General features: G+C 49.2%; 4 protein-coding genes and 1 long non-coding RNA gene across 9 annotated transcripts in view; 1 reads left to right on the top strand and 4 right to left on the bottom strand.

Annotated features, from left to right (window-relative positions):
• Positions 1-1,614: 1,614 nt before the first annotated feature.
• On the bottom strand, positions 1,615-4,160 carry rpz6 (rapunzel 6). Its single transcript, XM_028426186.1, has 3 exons — positions 4,068-4,160; positions 2,400-2,899; positions 1,615-2,331 (listed from the first exon to the last, which is right to left on the bottom strand). The coding sequence occupies exons 2-3, from the start codon at positions 2,891-2,893 to the stop codon at positions 1,641-1,643; spliced, it is 1,185 nt and encodes a 394-aa protein (XP_028281987.1). The 5' UTR covers positions 2,894-2,899; positions 4,068-4,160; the 3' UTR covers positions 1,615-1,640.
• Positions 4,161-9,150: 4,990 nt separating this feature from the next.
• Positions 9,151-14,587, bottom strand: rpz (rapunzel). 4 transcript variants are annotated; one of them, XM_028424768.1, is made up of 4 exons: positions 14,570-14,587; positions 13,638-13,715; positions 11,885-11,946; positions 9,151-11,311 (listed from the first exon to the last, which is right to left on the bottom strand). In XM_028424768.1, exon 4 carries the CDS (start codon positions 11,296-11,298, stop codon positions 10,615-10,617), a length of 684 nt encoding a protein of 227 aa, XP_028280569.1. In that variant the 5' UTR covers positions 11,299-11,311; positions 11,885-11,946; positions 13,638-13,715; positions 14,570-14,587; the 3' UTR covers positions 9,151-10,614. The 4 variants fall into 4 exon arrangements, with proteins under 4 accessions (XP_028280569.1, XP_028280570.1, XP_028280572.1 ...); XM_028424769.1 differs by lacking the exon at positions 14,570-14,587 and adding an exon at positions 11,535-11,583 and having other exon boundaries at positions 13,638-13,770; XM_028424771.1 differs by lacking the exons at positions 11,885-11,946; positions 14,570-14,587 and adding an exon at positions 11,535-11,583 and having other exon boundaries at positions 13,638-13,719.
• On the top strand, positions 13,831-17,778 carry LOC114448081 (uncharacterized). The gene is made up of 4 exons (XR_003671889.1): positions 13,831-14,293; positions 15,598-16,150; positions 16,612-17,581; positions 17,661-17,778. It is a non-coding gene; the product is annotated as an uncharacterized LOC114448081 (long non-coding RNA).
• Positions 16,714-19,233, bottom strand: LOC114448079 (uncharacterized). Its single transcript, XM_028424766.1, has 4 exons — positions 18,582-19,233; positions 17,650-17,949; positions 17,465-17,546; positions 16,714-17,148 (listed from the first exon to the last, which is right to left on the bottom strand). The coding sequence occupies exons 1-4, from the start codon at positions 18,967-18,969 to the stop codon at positions 16,734-16,736; spliced, it is 1,185 nt and encodes a 394-aa protein (XP_028280567.1). The 5' UTR covers positions 18,970-19,233; the 3' UTR covers positions 16,714-16,733.
• Positions 19,234-19,579: 346 nt separating this feature from the next.
• Positions 19,580-20,380, bottom strand: part of LOC114448078 (interleukin-21 receptor-like) — a 4,451-nt gene continuing 3,650 nt past the window's right edge. For both annotated transcript variants that reach the window (XM_028424764.1, XM_028424765.1), the window contains exon 9: positions 19,580-20,276. In XM_028424764.1, coding sequence (XP_028280565.1) covers positions 19,746-20,276 — 531 coding nt within the window. In that variant the 3' untranslated portion in view covers positions 19,580-19,745. The remainder of the gene's footprint in view (positions 20,277-20,380) is intronic.

The following is a 20,380-nucleotide window of genomic DNA, read 5'->3' as shown; positions in this document are numbered from 1 at the left end:
AGTGTGTGCCTCTCCAGCGCCCCTCTGTGGTCACATCTATGTAGTGCACGTCAATATTTTGCTCAGGTTGTGTAGTCAAATGTGTTTGAATGCGTTTCAGCACAGTGTGTGTATAAGTGTGTGCAGAGCTGCATGATGAAGAGCAGGTCCCGCCGCCATGTTGGAGGAGGATTAATAAATGATATCGATGTCTCTCCTTCATCAACATGCACTTAAAGACAGACACACACACAGTTTGTGTAGCAGGCTGTAAACATGTTTATTTCTGCTGTTTTAACATGGAGGCTCACTTAAAACCAGCCCCTAGTGGACACTGGAAGAATTGCAGCAGGTCAACAGCCTTGATTTTATGTTGTTAGCTTTTAGCATTGAGCTAAGACAAAGGGTGGAAACAGCTGCTGCAGTCCACCGAGTGTCAGAACAATGTTTTTTTTAACTCATCTGTGTTCTTTAAAGCTCTATAATAGCAGCCCAGAGATATCAGTTAATTCATTTATCACTTATAATTGGGGGGTTAGTACCTGAACTGGAGGGATTCTGTCTTTTAAGTGATGCTCCTGGTCTTCGCCTCCTCCTCCTCCTCCTCCTCCTCCTCCTCCTCCTCCTCCTGCTCTGCATCACAGGGAGTGTTTGATGGGTTCTGACAGGCCTGCTGGACGACAGCGGACCCTGCAGATCGTCTAGATATGATGGCCGCAGCATCCTGCTAGGCTCGGCACTTTGCTGCTCATCTGCAGGACATCAGCTCAGAGGAAGGTTATTCATAGACTCTCAGAGAGCGGGGCTGCGGTCAGGAAGTGCTGACTTCTGTGTAAATATGCATTAAATTAGTGGGAGACCCTGCTGCTGACTCAAAGGGTGGAGAGTAAATCACATTAGAACAAGAAGAGGGAGGCGGATATTAGATTATACGTGTTTACACGTCCATTGGTTGTTTGTATTTGGTCATTAACAGCTACGGCCATGTTGGTCACACAGAGCGAACAAGCAGCTCACTCTGCATCAAAGACACAGAACACTGTCTAACAACAGAACAACAGGTGTAACAAGTTAAACCCTGAATCCTGACGTCTCCACAGACACACAGATGACCCGGTCGATCAGCCGTGCGGGTTTGTTCGGCGCTGACAACACAAGGCACTTTGTCTGCAGCGCCGAGCCTCCAGATTTCACGCCTCAGAGGCGTAACCTCTGTCAGAGTTATGTAGGCCAGCCTGCTGAGCAGAGACAAAATGGACGCTCCGCTCCGGAGATGCAGCCTCAGCAGAACCGCCTGAGAGGCTGCAGTTTATCTGCTCACTGCTCTTCACTGCAGAAAAACAGGCCGGGCTTCAAGTACTGTCAGTTTACATACGTCTGTGAATACAGAGCTGCGTGGTTAATAACAGCTTAAATATTATATTAAATAAAATATCATGAGGTGAACTCAGTTTATACATGAGGTCATATGACTTAATGAAGACTCTTATTTACTCTTCATCATGCAGACAAGAAGCCTGAGGATGAGGAGGAGAGCAACAAACAAACCAACCTCTGGCTTCTCTCATAAAGAAATCACAAAAACAGAACTCTGATCTGAGTATGGTGACCTCTCTGTGACCTCTCAGTGACCCCTTGGTGACCCCTCGGTGACCTCGGCGTCACTCTGAGTGGACGCACACCGCCATGTTCTTGTGTCTCTCCCAGTAGTGACAGTCCTCCGGAAAGCTCCACGCTGCTGCCGACTCTTTGTGCCGACTGATGGCGTGAACGACGAACCCACTCAGCTGCTCCTCCATCACCGCCACCACGCCCTGGGCGTTGCCCTTCTTGCCTAGGACCTCCATCTGCTGCCGGATGCAGTCGCGTGGCACAGGCTGGGGGTTGGTGCTGTACGACACCACCAGGTGGATGTTGTTCACCTGCGGCACCTCGAAGCAGTTCTGGCCGGCCACGTGCTGAAAGTGTTCCCCGGCTCGCCAGTTGCGGTAGGTGCTGCTGGAGTGGCTGATCAGCCGCACCGACCACCACACCCAGTCGTACTTCTTCACCAGGAACTCCAGGAGCTGCTGGGTGGAGTCCTGCAGGTTTTCTCCCTCCTTCTCCTGCAGGAGGCGCTGGGCGTCTGACTTGGCCTGCTCCGGGAAGGCAGCCACGCAGGCCTCGATGGTCGTCTTCATCCTGGACTCGACTTCTTCGATCTTGCGGCTCCACTCTTGGATCTTGTCCTGCTCCTCCTCCAGGGCCTGGGTTAGAGCACAGTGACCCAGCAGGGCGATCAGGCCCAGGCAGAAGAGCTCCTTCATGCGGACGCTGAAATCTTCCAGCAGACGCCGGTTTCTCGCCACATAACTGAAAATGAGAGGAGACATTCACAATCCAGACAAATCACCAAAACAACCAGGACCAGGACCCTTTACCTTTCCACCACCTCCAGGATGGACTCTCCGAAGCTGTTGGTTCCCATCAGAGCGTCGTAGAGCACAAACAGGTTCTTCTCTCCTCCAGTTTTGTCAAAGTGCTCTAAGAACAGCCTGGTCTTCACCTCCCTGAACTGCTGTTTGGCCTCCAGGATGTCCATGTACTTCCGAAACTGGTTCCTGATGACCTCCTCGACAGAGAAGTAGTGCGAGTCCAGCCTGCTCTTCTTGAGCTCGCAGTCGATATCTTCCAGCTGACTGGAGAGCACGTCCAGCTTGTTCCTCACCGTCAGGAACTGCTCCTTGACGTAGAAGACCTCTTTGCTCTGAACGTTGTCTAAGGCCAGGCGCAGGACCGGAGCGGCGGCTTCGCACAGAGGAAAGAGCTCTCCCACGGCGCTGGCCAACACCTCGGCCCCCCTCTCAAACATGTCCATCACCGCCTCGATGGCCTCCTTCTTCTGGGCTACGACTTTCTCCAGTGAACTGCTCATGGCGGTCTGAGGACATAAATATCAGTTAATATGGAAGAAGAAGAAACCTGACGTCTAAAAAATGAAACAGAAAACATGTCTGTGGAGCTGGTCAGCTGGTTCTGATCACACCGATCTGTGTTCAGCCAACATGGCAGAGCCTGTAGGTGAGAGCCACATCATCCTTCTTTAAACACAGTCTGAGCTACATGTTCATGTGCAGACAGAACACTACTCATCATCTGGAGGTCTGTGTTAGCAGCTAAGCTAGCACTGACACCCTCAGGAGAAAAAACCTGTTTTGGATTTTTGCAGAAAATCTCAAGACCTTCATGAAAGAAAGAAAGACCACAGGCGGTCCTTAACATAAAATGTGTGTGTAACATGTTGACACAGAGGATTCAGAGGTTTGTGTGTCAGCACCGAAACACTCTGAATGTTTAAATAAATGATATTTTACAACCAACAGCAGCGAGGACAGAAGCAGACACTGAGCGGAGCGTCCAGCTTCAAGGCTTTCAGAGGGACTAGTTTTAATGAAGGCAGCAGATTTCTTCTTAGAAGCATCAAAGATCTTCAGCTTCTTCCATATTTTACAGATGATGTGTCACTATTATCAGCACCAGAACAGCCCAGACACACCGTGATAACCACGTGACACACATTCAGCCCGTGACTGCAGAAAAATGCCCTGAAGGACGCAATGATGTCACGTAAACACAGCGGGGGGCCTGGGTCCTTGGATGAGAGGATGACACGCGTCCTCCGGTCTGTCTGGCTCAGTCCAGACCAGAACACGGAGTCTTTAGAAATCTCCTCCAGTCCCTCCTCTGCGGCCTAAAGCACATTCATCAGCGCGTCCTCTGCTCAGAGGTCTGTGGATCAACGCGGAGCTGCGTCATCCAACAAACCCACGTTTAATTTGATTCTCCTCTGGACGTCATCATCATTTGTAATACTTATTGATAAGAAGAGCAAAGACAGAAACATCAGTTTGTGAAATATTCAAATAAACTGTGGAAATCATCAGAAGTGTTCAAACATCTTTAACCGTCATGCGCACCCGGAGCAAAAGAGCAGTTTTTACGCACAAATCCGCGCAGAGCTCCGGACACACCTTACAGCGCGTCCCCTGCTCTGATGGAGGATGAACGCGCTCAGCACATTCCTGCGATAACAGCGTGTCTGCCTGTACCTGGCTGAGTCTGCGCCTCCTGATCAGCTCCGGCGGACAAGTTTTTCTTCTTCCCACAAGTTTCAAGAAAAACGAATATTCCCACGGCTCTGAGGTCCGCTGCGGCGCCGAGAGGTTCCAAAGGAGGATTCAGAGAGGAGATGCGCACCCAGTATCTGCAAAGGGGAGAGAGAGGGAGGGAGGGAGGGAGGGGGAGAGAGAGGCGGACAGACAGGCGGACGGAGCGCAAACTGCGGACGCTGAGATGCGGCTGGGTCCATTTTCTCTTCTGTCTCCACGACAGGATTCAAACATGATTCTCCCTCGGACTGTTTGGATTTCTTCGCTCTTTTTGCGCACAAAGCGGCACCTCTTTGCGCCACAGCTGCGATGAAAAGCACCAAAGTTAAGGTAAGACGATGAGCCGCGGTTTGATCATTTGAATGTTTGATTCATGGATTGATCTCCAATGATTGGGGGGGGGGGGGGGGGGGGGGGGGGCTCACCGAGTGTTTTCAATGATGTCACAGTAAAACAGATTTTAATGGGAACAGACGGATTAATCAGATCAGCACGCGCGCACACGTCACAGTGTGTGCTTAGATTCTCCGCCGATCAATACCCCAGCCTGATAACGGCTGCTGTTTACAATGTGGATGATCAGTGTGTGTTCGGATCGATCAGAGGACTTCGTGATCGAATCAGCGCCCGCTCCCCTCCTCTGAGCGCGCGCTCAGCCTCGCCACAGAAATCATTACGCAGATGGTTCCTGTCCAAACATCAGAGCAGGTCTCAGACCCGCTCCAAACATCAGACCCGCTCCAAACATCAGAGCAGGTCTCAGACCCGCTCCCTGCGCGGCTCAGACCCGCTCCCCGGTCTGCAGGTGCGCGCCTCAGACCTGTGTGTGTCCGCGCCTCACAGCCTCAGGGTCCTTTTCCTGTTTGGTTCTGTGACGGAGCCAAACCTGTTCAGCTGGAAAATGATGCACGAGGGCCATACCACAGGGACTTAACCCCGGGCGCGCGCGCGCAGCACCTGAGGGGCGTCAGGTTCCTGTCAGTCCACTTGAGTGATCCTGTCTCAGACCTCACGGCAGGAGGGACGTTGGTGACATTCTTGTGACGCTTCAGTCCTGCGGGGGCCGCGCGGAGCTCGCGCGGGGCTCAGAGGACACAGGTGGAACCGTGACGCACGTGAGGTGCTTACGCCCTCTGTTGTCCAAACCTGTGAACTGCAGCTCAGCGGTGTCCTGGACGTTCAGGGTCCTGGTCCATCAGGTTCTTTCCCCACATAAACGCTGTAAGTGTCACTTTAAATAATGTAGTGCAACAATCCACCAATCAGGAAACAGAGTTCAGCACTCGGATTTAAACCACGTTATCTTAAAATGAGTTATTGTGACACTCAGGCGCTTCCTTATAGTGTTATTTAGTTTTTGTGTTATCTGTACTTACACCTGGATTTCCTCCTGAGGATCAATAAAGTATCAATAAAATCTATTGAACATTGAGACAAAAATATATTAATTAATATTAATAAATGGTCTGAATAAATCAGTGTTGAGGCAACTTACAAACAAACTTACTTAAAACAGTTCAAACAAAACCCAGAAGAAACAAACGGGAACAAACCAGAAGGCTGAACACAGACTGACACAGAGACACAGGGACACAGGGACACAAGGACACAGAGACACAGACACAAAGACACAGACACAGAGACACAGACACGGAGACACACAGACACAGAGACAAAGACACAGGGACACTAGGACACCAAGACACAGGGACACAAAAACACAGAGACAATAAGGCTGTGTTCAGACTGCAGGTCTTAATGCTCAATTCGGATTTTTTGGTGGACAGACACACAGAGCGACACTGACTTCATTCATAATTTCATAATGACGAGAACCTTTTGAAAAAGTCTGCGAGCGCCTTTCTGTATCACACACACGGCAAGACAGTCGACAACAGGCAACAGGAGCTTGTTGCTAACAACACCGCTCGTCTGTCCGCTCCTGTGTCGCAGAATCATAACGTCTGTCGCCTTTCACTGACGCAAAAGTCAGATATATGCCGCATAGCCGTTCAGACTGAGGTCGCATTGCATTGCGATACGTATCTGATTTAGGACCACATATAAAAGTGGCCTCGGTCGGATATAAAAAAAATCGGAATTTAGCTGTTCAGACAGTCATGACAACATCAGATACTGGTCAGATATGGGCAAAATAAATAAATAAATAAAAAAATTGGATTTGGGTCACGTTTGCCTACGTTCAGACTGCAGGCTAAGACAGGACTAAACACAAACAGAGAACAGGACACAGCTGAGGACAACCAGGACATAATTAAAAGTAAAGGAACACAAAGGAAATAAAACAGAATCCAAAAGGAGCAGAAAAGTCACACATAACAAATGAAAACAAAACAACACAATACAAAAAAAAACAAATCAACCGTTGGGAAAAAAAAAAATCAGACAAACACTAAACCAACTAAAACCAAAGCACGAGGACAGCCAGGGTAGTTAACAGGTTTTTATTTTTTAATTATTCTCTCTGAGATTCAGCTGCAAACAAGAAAAAATAAATGTAAAAAAATATAAGATTATTTTAATAACAGCAGTACTGAAGCCTGGTACTTAAGTAAAAGTACAAATACCCAGCAAAGTATATACTCAACTAAAAGCAGAAGTGCAACAATCCTACTTAAGTAAAAGTCTTAAGTACTTTTAAATGTACTTAAAGTATTCAAAGTAAAAGTACTCACACACTGAATATATATGATTGATTTCCACTGCAAAGGATCTGAAGAGGTTAAAATAATCAAAGTAAAATGGAGCATGTGTAGTTAATGTCCATGTTCAGAAGCAGCTGTGGACAGGTCTGTGTGTCATGAGGCAGGCTGTGGACAGGTCTGTGTGTCCTGAGGCAGGCTGTGGGCATCAAGTGAACAGAGAGGCTGCTGATAACAAACAGGCATTCAGCATGTTTACTGTGTCAGTGTTCCTGCTGTAGATTCATGTGATGATTCATGTTCATCAGACATTCATGGATGGACCTGTGTTAGCAGACAGCAGCTAACTAGTTAGCTCACTGAGCCAGAGCACCGGCATCATGACTGAGGCTCATTATAGAAACACAGCTGGCAGCGTGACACCAGCTCCATGCAGAGTCTGACCTCACATCAGTCCAGCACTGTGTTCATCACATGGAACAAGGAACTACAGACACTGGAGACATGTAGTGGAGGAGAAAGGACAGGGGACAGCTGCAGCATGGAATGGAGTAAAGTATGCACTATTATTTTTACTTAAGTAAAGTAGAAATACATAAAAATTACTTAAGTACAGTAAAGAAGTACAAATACTTAGTTACTTTCCACCACTGAACACACCCCACACACAGGTGAGAACACTGAGGGCAATCAACGAGGCAGGAAACACAGGAGGAAGTCAGACACACAGACACAAGAGGCCAGACTTTCAAAATAAAACAGGAAGTAAAACCACAAACACTAAGACGTTCCTCAAAACAACCGAGTCCAGCGATCACAACACATTCACTCCTTTGTTGTGTGTTTAATGACAAAGAAAGTGAGACGTTTGTGTTGCTGTTGATTACTTTGAACAAAATGGTGACGGACCTGCAAGTAACCAAGTATTTTTACCTCTTTACTGTACTCAAGTAAACCTTTGTAGCCTCTATGATGCAGAAATTAAAACACCTGTTATTTCAGACCTCTGCACCAGTCAGTGAGCCAGAGACAGAGCAGGAACAAAGCAGTTTATGAAGCATGTATTACCAGCAAAATAAGAATAAACACAGTTATGACTGCTCCCTCTCCCTTAAGGCTAACATAACTCTAATGAAAACTGAAATTAACAGCATATAGAACAGTTTTCAAGCTCTAAAACTCAGTTTAGACATTTTCACATTCACCACATTAAGAAACGTCCTTTGCTGATGTGGCCCACTAAAGAAATATGAATAAAAAGCCGGAAAAACCACAGAACCCTCCCCGCTGCAGGCCTGCGGTGCTGGGTGTGAGTTACCTCCGATCCGAGCTGATCACCTGAAGTCAGTCCCGAAGCCAACAAGGGGGAAAAGAAGCGTCCAGACTCAGTCCAGGACTGCCGGAAAACCCAGATCCGTTCCAGGGGGGTGATGGAAAACAGAAACATCGGGTCTCACCGAGGTTCTCCTGCTAACACGGGGGTTTTCCGGTGGAGCGTGTAGTAGCGACATATCGCTAGCAGCTTGCTAACTAGCGGCTAAGCTAAGTCCAATAAAAGCACTTAATGAACACAGACAGACACAGTCTGGTAGTATGACGCGCTGTTTACGCGTGGATGAATGCACTAAACTATGTTACTAGGTTGGAGTTGTAGTTAGTTAGCTACAACAAAACAATAAGCAGGGTTAGCCTTTATGCTAGCCAGGCTAAACTAGCCTGCTTCTCTCCTCCCTCACCTTGACCTCTCAGCCAAAAGCAACACCTTAGTCCCGCCCACTTATCTAGCCAATCACATGACTAGAAAACTGACGTCCACCCAGGCCGACCAATTAGCAGAAGGTAAAGAAAACACATAGTTAGGCTGTCATACCTCACAAAGATCACAGTTCTTTAAAGAAATGTAGAGTTTAGTTTATTTCTAGTGTTCGTTGTTACTCTGAACATTTCATGAACAGTTTCTCCAACATGGCAGCAGCTCAGCAGTAGATGGACTTTGTCTCTGTCCTCCTGTCCTCTGCAGCTGACCTGACCTGACCATTGGACCTGGATCCAGAGTCAGCCTGCACTGAGCTGAGCCACCAGGGGGCGTATTTATCTCAAAGATCTGTTGTAGTAGAGACATGTAGAGGCAGAAGCACCACCAGGAGCTACACCTGCACTCTTTATCAGCATGACTCCACCTGAGAGACAGCTCACTGTGGGAGTACTGTTACTCTGAGTACTTTCAGTACATTTAAAAGTACTTTTACTGATGCAGAACTTCTGTTACTCCAGACTGGGACTGAAACACTGAGGCTCAGCCGCTCGGGCGTCGTCATATTTATATTCATTTATCGGTGAATTCATTCTCTGACTCATTATTATTCATTCATCTATATTTATTTATATATCGGAGCATAAAATACAAGCAGGCATCAAATAATAACAAAAACATATTCACATATATGACATTTGAACAGAGGTCTACATCCCTCCGTCATATCCACCGCAGTTTGAATATATTTATGCAGCACGTAGTGTAACAAGAGGACGTGTGGCACAGAGCCAGTCTGCATGGAAACAGCTGGAACCGAAGCCACCCCCCTCTACAGAGACCACCATAAAAAAAAAACATGTACACACAACCAAGAGACGAGTTAATACAAAAAAAAAAACCTGACGGAGAAAACAAAGCAGCGGCGCGTGTAGGCACTGTTGGTCAGAGGAGGAAGATGAAGGGTTAACACGCCGATAAAGACTGAAAGCACAGTTCGTACTGACACGTGAAGTGTGTGTGTGTGTGAGCAGACCCACTGCTGTGTGTGTAGTGTCTGAACGGTTAGTGTTCATCCTGTAAAAACTCAGATCCAGATGTGTTCTGATGTTACATTCACAGGTCCGACAACCTGTTCTGGTTTCACATAATTATCATTATTAGTAGTTTTTGTCGTTAGTGTCATATTTTGATTATTCAACACACAGAGGCGAACACGTCCTCCATTTTTACTCATTCTGACTGGCCGTGTGTGTGTGTGTGTGTGTGTGGAAACATGTCACCTTGTTGTTTACGCCTGTAATAATGTGGAATTGTGGGTGTTTTACTAGCTGAAAGCTAACGCTTCACTACAACTTCCTGTTTATTTTCAATGTAGCATTAGCTGGAAGCTAGAAGCTAAAGGTTATAGCCACTTGGCAGCTGGGAAGAAAACATGTTTTTAGGGCATAGTTTAAGGTTAGAGCAGGGCTGCTGCTGAGTCTCACCACAAACATCACATCTGAGCTGCAGGTTTTAGATGTGTCCACAAGAGGGCATCAGATGAGAGTGTAACTGGCCTGGAAGGATTTCTGTATGCAATGACTGCACTTCCTGTCCCACAGGGGGCGCTGTGGAGGCAGTGCCGAATGAGAAGGGTTACAGGAGAGTAAATCAATAGTTCCACTTTTATATTTTTATGCCTTTTTAAGCATTTTGTAACTATTACAGGATATCCTGACTAATTAGCATTAGCAGAATGCTAACTTTAGATACATTGATACATAATCAATACTGGCCAAATATGAAATCAAATGAGAGCTTCTATTTTGTCAATGAGCAGGTGTGAATATTTTGGTGGTGAGACAAAGGGTTAGAGGACGAGCCCACAGCGCCATCTAGGCTCCTCACATAAAAGTGCAGCGTATCGATCTGATGATTGATCAGTTTGAGCTGCAGACGTTTGTTACATGCGAACGATCTGCAGCTCGTTACAGCAGAGACAGAAGAGAGAGAGACAGAGGAAGAGGAGGAGCCGGAATGTGCAGGAACAGAGAAGCCTTCTTCTTCTTCTTCTTCTTCGTCGTCTTCTTCACTTGCACCTGTGCAGGGCCTCCTGCATCTTCTCCTGCACATGCTCCATCTTCTCGGCCCACTCCTCGCTCAGGCCCTCCTCGTCGTCTCCGATGATGGCGGCGTAGCCCATGAGGGCGATGAGGCCGATGCAGAACAGGTAGGTGAGGCGGGTGCAGAGGCGCTCCATGGTGCGGCGGTCGCCCTGCGAGTGCTTCAGGTAGACCTCCAGGATGGGTTTGCTGAAGAGCTTGGGTTTACCCACCACGCCGTCGTACAGCGTGTGCAGGTTCTGGTCCCCCAGGTCGTTGGAGTAGCTCACCTCAAAGTCCTCCTTCTTGCGCTCGCGGTGCTCCGGCCGAGCGTCCACCATCTCCATGAACTTCCTGAACTGGTTCTTCAGGTTCTCCTCCACCACGCAGTACTGGCCGTCCAGCGTCTCCTTCTTGATCTGTACCAGCGTGTTGCGGTTCTGCTGGGACAACTCGTCCAGCGCCCGGTTTACCGTGCCAAACTCGCGCTTCAGGGTACGGATGTCCTCGTCGTCCACGTGGTGCAGCACCACCCGGATCAGGGACCCCGCCACGCCAAAAATGGGGTTGACCACAGCTGCTGCGGAGGAGATGGTGGCCACGCACTGCAGCACTTTGACCAGGCCCTGCTTCAGCTTGGCCTGGTCCTCACAGATGTCCTCGTCCATCATGGCCGTCTGGGATCTGTGGAGGAGACAGATCAGGGCTCTGATCAGCTGATGTCCTCAGACTGTAGAGGTTCTAATCTCTCTAAATGTGAGAATCAGGACGGGCCTCATCAGCACCTGTGGTCATTAGCTTAACTACAGCTAGCATCTCGTAGCCCACTGCTGTGTGTGTGTGTGTGTGTTAGCATCAGTTTTAGTTGTGTTATCAAGTTAGCACAATTAGCCACGTAGCTGCTAACCTGAAAACACCACTCAGAGTTCAGATGAATCAGGTGTTAGGTCGGCAAACTGCAACACAACAAACACACAAACACACAGTAATGACTTTAAATGATCTTTTTTTCTAGTTTTTCTGTAATTACTGAGCCTCGGCTGAGACTGCTGGCTGGATGAAAGGAGCTCTGAGCTTTTTCCTGATAAAGAATAAAGACAATAAATCAATATGTAGTAAACGACAAATGAGATTAAAGACGAGTAAATCAGCTGTGACAGTAACGGCTGTTGTGCGTCCCGCTCTGTTGACTGACTGACAGCAACACAATCAGCCTTTCAGGGCACGTTCAGGGGAAATGAGCAGCAGCAGACTCACATCAGATCTGCTCTGTGCAGAGCACGCAGGGGCAGCGGCGCTGGGTCTGATCAGGACGAGTCCTGCAACAAGACACAGCAGAGATTCACACAGGAGAAGTCACATGATCACAGCGTCTCTGAACCAGGAAGTGAGAGTGTGTCTGTGTGCAGTTAGCTTCAGCAGTGACGGGGTTAACAGCCTCTCAGCTTTCAGCACCAGGCCGCTCTGCATGTCTGTCTATGGAGCGAGCCGATAGCTCCGGAGCTGAGAGAGCTGCTGCTGCCGCTGCTGAGTGGGCGGAGCCAGAGAGCACACGCCAGGCTGAAGAACGGGTTCATGATGCAGCAGGAGGGACCAGGATGTGTAGGCTACATTAAACTGTCTGCTGAAGGCACACACACACAGACAGACACACACAGACACACACACACCCTGCACGGCTTCTTTATAAATACCCACTGGCTCCAGAGGGGGCAGTAATGTGCGCAGAGTGTCAGTGACGCCCTGAACGACTTCAGCACCACTTCTGTGGACTAACAGGTTAACCCTTTAGCTCCAGGCTAACTTTAAATCATGTGTTTCAGAGGCAGAAACCTGAAGACATGTTTGATATTTTTTACATTCTGCTGAAGCAAAGTCCTTCTGTCGGTTTTCCTGCTATGAATGTTTCTAAAAAAGACTCGCTGCTGTTTTACATTAACTCTGTATTTTGTGTTCTTGTTTTCACAGAACGTGAGGATGCTCCACATCAGGCGCCAGTGCAGGTAATGTAAGGGTTAATTTGGCAACAATACACCTGAGATAGAAGATGTTTAAACATTTATTATTATTATGAATAATCTGAGCTGCACCTCAATTTAAACCCACCAGGCAGCTGTATTGTATAAAGACACCGATTTAACCCTTTGTGAGAATGAACTTTATCTGAACTTGACTTTTGACCTTTTTTTTATAAATTAGTTTGATCTGTTTTAGACATTTTTGAGTCATTTCATGACATCATATCATTAATAAAAATAGACCGCCTGACTAATTGGACCAATTTTAAACTCTAGGGTTAAAAAAATCTCTCTGACCAATCACAGGTCTGTGACAGCATGGCTCTCAGAGGACACACACACAGTGAGTGGTGGCCTCAGCTCCTCTCAGTGACTCAGCTGTTGCTTTAGTTGTGCGTCTTCACATGTGAAGCAGGAAGTGTCAGGCTGCCCTCACCTGCTCACAGGCAGGGTGGCGGCCATCTTGAATGTTTGCTATGATCATAGCAGTTCTGGGCTAGTCCACATTTGTGTATGAAACTACAGAAATCCTACACAGAGTGCTGTTTCCTGGCCTTTTGTGTCCCTCTGTGAGGCGTCTGTGTGTGTCTGCTGTCAGAGCTCAGCCTGTGAGGCAGCTGTGAGGGAGCACAGCACAGACTGACACACTTCAGACAATAACACAACTAATCAAGACTCACACACAACAATGAGGTGGCATCCGGAGCTGTGCCGTGTTTGTGAGCACTAAAACAGGCAGCACATCCCCTGTCCCAGCACGCAGGGCCACACTGCCTGCCTGCCCAGCTCTGGCTCCCCCTAGCCGTCCCTCCATATTTCCTTGTTATTGCACTCCAAAATGCCCTGACCCTCCCTGCTGTAGCACACAACAAAGACACCAAAATACACCTGAAAACCCCCATTTCAGTCTCTAAATGTGGTCTACAGAGTCTCTGGGAGCCCCACAGCCATCATCTGGCCGCAGGGCTCCCAGCAGCACCCAGGATTCTTACCTTTAGAGTCTGGCTGTGCCTGTAGCTCCCTCACCAGAGTCCCAACCTCGACAGCCTCCTTCTTCTTCCCAGCAATCCCTGCAAAAAGGACACTTCCATGTATGATGAATATGTAGGGGTGATCAAAATGGACAAACCCATTTTTAAAGGGTCCAGGAAGCCCCCCAACCCCCAGAAAAGGCCACCCGGGCCTCCAAAACCCATCACTTCCAATTTCCAATTTAAAAATAACATTTAAAGGGCCTTGTACAGTACAGCCCCCTCCTCACACACGCACTGTCTACCCCTATGAATTCAACTTATTCTGGCCCATCCATAGTCATACAGTTCATACTGAACAGCCGCTGTTAGCGAGTGAGCAGCTGAGCGCTCCCAGGCGTTGTGCTGCCTTCTGTGCCTTCACCAAGCCCCGGAGCATCCCTGCGAGGCTGCACACTCTCCACTGGTGGGTTTAATGGGTTAAAAAGACCCTCTTCTCATGGACACGACAGAAAAAACTCCAAGAAAAAGATTTTCCTGTGAGTAAAATCCAACCACGCCGAACGAGCGCAACGAACCAAACGGACCTCTCCAAAAGTGCACAGCTGCATCCAAAGGCTCAGAGAGCTCTCCCAAGACTCCGGAGGGGAGGACGAGAGGTTTATCAAGCCTAACAGGTAATATTAATAATAATTAAATCAAAAAATGACCAAATTTTCTCACAGGTTTAAAGCTGCTCCCAAACAAAGTTGAATTTAAAGAACACAGCAGCGAGGAAACGTCTCCAAAGGCGCAGAGCGCCGCAGACAGAGAGGCAGCTTCATTCAGCTCATTTAAAAATAGAATCTGTTTCCATCAACACTTATTAATGCTCACATAAGCGCAGCACGCGTTACAAATGTAAACCAGCGTCTCTCTGGCTAATAAAGCAGCAAAGCGCAGCAGAGACGCACCCGGTCAGTGCGCAGAGCCACAAGCTGCTGCTCCCTCAGTCAGGCTGGAACACGCGTCACTTCAGTCCTGCAGCAGGCAGAAAGATCCGCGTCAGATCCGTGTCAGGTCCGTGCGGGGCGGGGGAGGCACTGCGCCGACGGTTAGAGCTGTTTCCCCCATAACAAACCCCCATGCAAATGTTCCCATCAGCCATCAGTCAGAGGACAGCGCTGCGCCCTCCTCCCGCTCAGCCTGACTGATGCCTGAGATGTTTACGTCGCCTGTTACAACAGCACATCACAATTATGATGGGCGTTTGCCTCCCTGCGTGTCTGGACCTGAACCTCCTGCAGGGCCCAGACCCCGCAATCCCCCCTGAGAAGCAGCGCGCCGCAGGCGGCAGCGGAACAAGAGCGGCGCTGTCCGCCTGCGCGGTGCGGGAGATGAGAGGGGGGACTGTGCTTCAACACAAGGCCTGCTCTGTCTGCGCGCGCACACACACACACAGAGACACACACTCACACACACAGAGACACACACACACACACATAAACACAGACACACACACAGCACAGACAGACACACACACACCTGACGGTGGAAGCAGGCGCGCGCGTATGGCAGCTGCTGCGGCCGGACGCGCGCCTCACGCGGCTGTTGCGCGGCTCAGGTTCCACGCAGGGACGAGCAGCCGCTCAGGACCCTGGAGTAACCACACTTGTGCAACATCAGCTGTTGGTCGGCGGTTTAAATGCGTCATGTGACAAACAACCTGTGACGCAAGCAGAGCTCACCGCGCGAGCCACAGGAACAGGTGAAGGACAGGCCCGCGTGCAGGAGCACGTGCTATTGTAATATTATTATTATTATTATTAATCACTTTGTTTTGAAGCAGCTGTCAGGTTTTTATTTTGCATATGAACAGGAACTGTATTTAAATGTTTGCATGCTGACTGAGTAAAGCTGGTTTTAAAGGCGCCATATAAATAAAAACGTATAAAAACATGTTGGTTCTTCATGTCTTCATATTGCTGCTGTGAGGCTGCAGGGTTGGCAGAGAAAATAAAACACATCCTTGAGAAATATGGGCTGGAATCAGTTGGAGAAGCTTAGATGGAGCATGGAGCAGCTGGAACTCTGCAGGTCAGGCTGGTGTTCAGGAGGCGTGGCCGGCTCTTTAAGCACGGTGTGATGCTCCCTGCAGGACTGAAGAGCTGTGGAGAGAAGTCATCCACACAGCTGAGGACTGCCACACTGACCCTGCAGACAGACAATACTCAGCCCAGGCCTGATACTGACAGGGGGCAGCTTGGGGACAGTTTTACATGAGACATGAGTTACATCAGCTAAAATGAGTCCAGAGAGGAACCAGAAAAAGCACCCAGCACAGTTGAACTGATAAACTTCATTGCACCAGGTGTTTCATGAGGTCTCCAGGTTGTATAAAGTTCTCATACCTGTGAAAGGAGCTGAAGCTGAGGTACCTAAGATCAGCCTTGGACCATGAAGCTTTCAGCACCCTGGGTGTTTCACTTCCTGCGACATGGACGGATTTGTAAATTGGTTTTCTTGAAGCCACGGCAGCAGAAGAACACACTGCTGTAAGTTTATTGTTTCATGTAGTCTGAGCATCAGAAATATCTGTGAGCTACATCAGCAGCTGAAAAGAAAACGTTCAGCCGGTTTCAGACCTTTTTTTTTTTAATGAGTTCAGGAACACATTAAAAAGCTCATCACATCTGCCTGGATCAGTAAAAGAGTGAGTGACCCCCCCCCACTCCCCACAGAGAGCAGCAGAGCTTTAGCAGACATACAGTTGGCCTCCAGGGGGCGCTGCACCATCACAGTGGATGTGGGCCTGTCGCGGCGTGGCTTTAGTTTCTCCACATGTTCCACCTAAAGACCAAACGCTCTGAGTTTTCAGACCACATCTGACACATGACTGGATCTGTGAATCTGATGTTTTTATAAAAAGAGCAGCTGGTTGTGTTTTCTACACTTTGTGCAGAGTGTCGTTAGCATTCAGCAGGTTAGCATGCTAACGTGTGTGTTGTGTTTTCAGACTTTTTTAGCAGCGTCTGTGGTCACTTCATGTAGTGCAGAGCTTCACTCAGAGCTGCGGTCTGAGCGTTCAGTTCAAAGTACCTTCAGTAAAACGAGCCCTCAGCTCTGCTCGGCCGTGCATCAGCTGCACATGATCCCCCCGCTGTTAGCGCCGTCCCTGCTGGCTCCCTGCGTGTCCCCGGACAGGTCCATGCTGTCCAGCAGGTGTCCATACTGCACCGCCTCCGTCTGGTGGCGAGCCATTTTGCGAGCGTAGTACCTCCTGGACGCGGCCCTCCACGCCTCCCTCTGCAGCATCTGAGAGTCCACGGGGAGCTCTGATATCAGCGTCTTCCTCCTCCTGTCCAGGTAAGAGTGGGACTGTGAATATGGAGAGTCTCTGAGGTGGGGGAAGGGGCCGGAGGGCGCAGGGTTCTGCTGCCTCCGGGCTATTTTTCGGGCGTAGTAGCGTCTGGAGGCGGCTCTCCAGGCCGCCCTCTTCAGTCTCTGAACCTCCTCGGGCAGCTCGGACATGGGCACACTCTTCTTCTTGTTCCTGGGGGGGGGCACAGGGAGGAGTGAGACACTCGACACACATCAGAGCATGCAGAGAGTCTGTGTTTAAAGGGTGAGCCCACATTTACAAAGAAGAACGGTGTTCTCCTCTAACAGGTGAGTTTAACATTTAAATGTTCCCATGGTCCTTGAATGCTTCAGCAGTGAGCTTAACATCCAGATATTTCCTGAAAGTCATCCTCCCCTCCTCAGCAACAAGCAGGAAGCCATGATGACTAACATGATGCATTTAAGGACCGTGGGGTCTGACAGTTCTGTTTATGTTTTAACAGGCTTTGAACGACACATGAACTCACTTCAGGTGGTCTCCCTGAAATCCACCAGGGTCGGCTTCAGGCTCCTCCCTTAAGGTCTCACTGTCGGTCTTCTCCAGTGACTCTACAAGGATCAGACATGAGCAGCCATTAAACACGGTCTGAAGTGAGATGTAAATGGCGTCGCTGTGATCACTGAGGTGTATGATTGACAGATGGGACCCTACTTGTTCCACAGGGACTCTGTTGGTCCTGACTGGGACTGGCCGCGCTCTCCTGGCGCTCCATCAGCCTGTCCTCACACATCTCCCACTTGATCAACACAGCATCCACATCACACGGCTCCTCTTTGACAACGAGGCTGCTGGGAGATGGAGCCATGTTCCGGGCCGCCTCCGTCACACCCGACGCCTCTGAGGAGTGGGAGGTGCCCGTCTGGTCCAAACCCAGCCTGCTGGGGGAGGAGAGGAGGGCCGACTCGTGGCTCTGTGAGGACACGTGTGAGGGGGGCCTCGCAAAGAGACCCACTGTGGAGACAGAGCAAGCGTGATGTAATCAATGAAGCTGAAAAACACGAGTTTATTAATCAGTTCATGGACAAATCCCAGCTGAACAGCAGGACTGACGGAGGCTTTCCTGGTTCCTACATGTGAGGATGGATGTGTTGCTTACACTCAGGTCTCATGCACGTCACTGACTAATCAATCAGTTCCTGATCAGTTTCTAATAATCGTCACACAATCCATCACCTGAAGCATTTTAAGCCAAATCGTAGAGAGGCGTCTGGACTTGTAGAGTTTTCTAGAAAACTCTACAAGCTTGCTTCAATCTTCTCTACGTATGATGACCTGGATGACTGAGAATCTTCATCAACATCTTTAAGCCAAATCAAATGCCGGCACATCTGCAGACACACGTGACAGGGCTTCATGTCTAACAAATACATTTTCATCTCAGTTGCCATGACAACCATAGCTTCAACATCTCTCCGTCTCCATCCTCTCTGAATATTCCAATGAAATATAAAACTGTGAGTAGGTTTCATGTAACTTCCATGTTTGTGACATTTTCTGCATTATGGGATCAATAAAGTCGGATCAATCAGTCAAAGTCAGGACTCAGTGTGGATGTAAACACAGCGCACACACTCTTTACTTACAGGACAAGCTCATCTCACACTCCTGCTGTCCTGTCGGCGTCTCCGCGTCACTGCAGCCCGCATCAAACCCGCTCTGCTCTCCTGTCTGTCGGTCAGCGGAGCTCCGAGACCTGTCGAGGCTGCGCTCGGCCCCGAACAGCCCGCAGGTGCAGCCCTGGCGGCGCAGCGCCCGCAGCTCTCCCTCTATCTCCGTCAGCCTGCCCTCCAGCCGCTGGATCTCTTTGTCCCTGTCGGCCACCATCCGCTGGTACTCCCGGGTCCGGGCGCTGTTTACACCGTACAGCACGTTGACGATGGAGTCTATCGCTAACCGGATCGCGTTCTCCACCACCACGGCCTCCTCGTCGCGCAGGTGTGGGTGCAGAGTTCTGTCTGTCACCAGATTCATCTTGTAGCTTTGACGTTAGCACGCTAACAGAGAGCTGCTGCTGCTGCTGCTAACGTTAGCAACAGAGATGCTAAGCAGGTGAAGCCGCTCACTGAAGACAAGAGCCACGCGTAGAAAACAAAAGTGACAAACCCACGCAAACCCACGCAGACCCCACGCAGACCCCACGCCTCCTGTACACTGAAAACCACCCTCAGCAAGAGGAAAAGAGTGAGCGCTGAGCTGCAGCTCTGCCTGCTGCCTGCATCCGCCACTTCTTCTTCTTCTTCGTCTCCTTCTTCTTCTTCCTCGCTGTCAGTGTTGCTTTGGCGGCCACAGCGACCCCTGGTGGTGAGTTAGAGTACTGACCAGTGATATTACAGGCTGTTAACGACAATTTGTGATTATAATTGACAAATGACAAGTTAGTTTAACACTTTATCTTGTTAATCTATATCATATATAAAATAGCAGAAATATGTATTTATTATAAAGGATACGAGATCATAAAAATAAGAACATATATTATGTCATATATTCTTGTTTACGTCACTGTGTGTTGAGTGTGTTTGTTACATGCAGTAATAACGCATTTATTTTTTATAAGGCTTTATTCTGTAATCTGTGGTGACACTCAGATTATAAATGCACAAACACTTTCATCAATGAATAAGATTCTTTAATATTGATCTGTTTTTCCTTTATAAAAGCTGAGTTTTACTCCTGCACAGCATAAATGACAAACACACAGACCATCACATCATCACGTGTCAGGTTCGTTTTCTCGCTCCTCTTCTTCAGACCTCGTCCTCCTCCTCCTGCAGGAGCTCAGAGCGGATCTTCACTCGGCTCTCCTTGGACATCAGAACAGGCACCACTCCTCCAGCTGTCTTGTTGAGGATGCAGTAGTCGCTGCAGAAGCTCGGCGGCGGGCCGTCGTGGACGGGGCTGCTGGGTAAGCTGCACTCAGGGCTCTGGCTCAGGTCCTCACAGCTGCAGCCAGAATCAGCCCGGCTCACCTCCAGGAGGTCGGCGGGCCGGGAGGGGACGGAGAACTCCCAGAAGGAGCAGGGCAGCTGGGTGTAGGAGGAGTCCACTGCGCAGATCATGGTGGGTGGAGGGGGGGCCTTCTCCATCCCGGGTAAGCCCACGTAGGAGCCGTGGCACCGAGCGAACTCCAGCTGAGCGTCTGCGGGGCCGAGGACGCTCGGGGCCTCCTCTGGCTCCTTCGTGGGGGGCTTTGGCAGAACGGTCACAGCGTGGGCGGCTAAGACCTCCTCAGTCTGGAAGGCTAACACCTCAAACCTTCCAGCAGGAGACAGCCAGTCCTGGAAACACACACAGACACACACACACACAGACACACACACACAGACACACACAGACACACACACACACAGGGTCACAGAGACACACACACAGGGTCACAGAG

Source organism: Parambassis ranga, chromosome 16 (assembly GCF_900634625.1).
Source record: "Parambassis ranga chromosome 16, fParRan2.1, whole genome shotgun sequence".
In the NCBI taxonomy this organism is placed as follows: Eukaryota; Metazoa; Chordata; class Actinopteri; family Ambassidae; genus Parambassis; species Parambassis ranga.
This window is presented reverse-complemented; position numbering and strand designations above follow the sequence as displayed.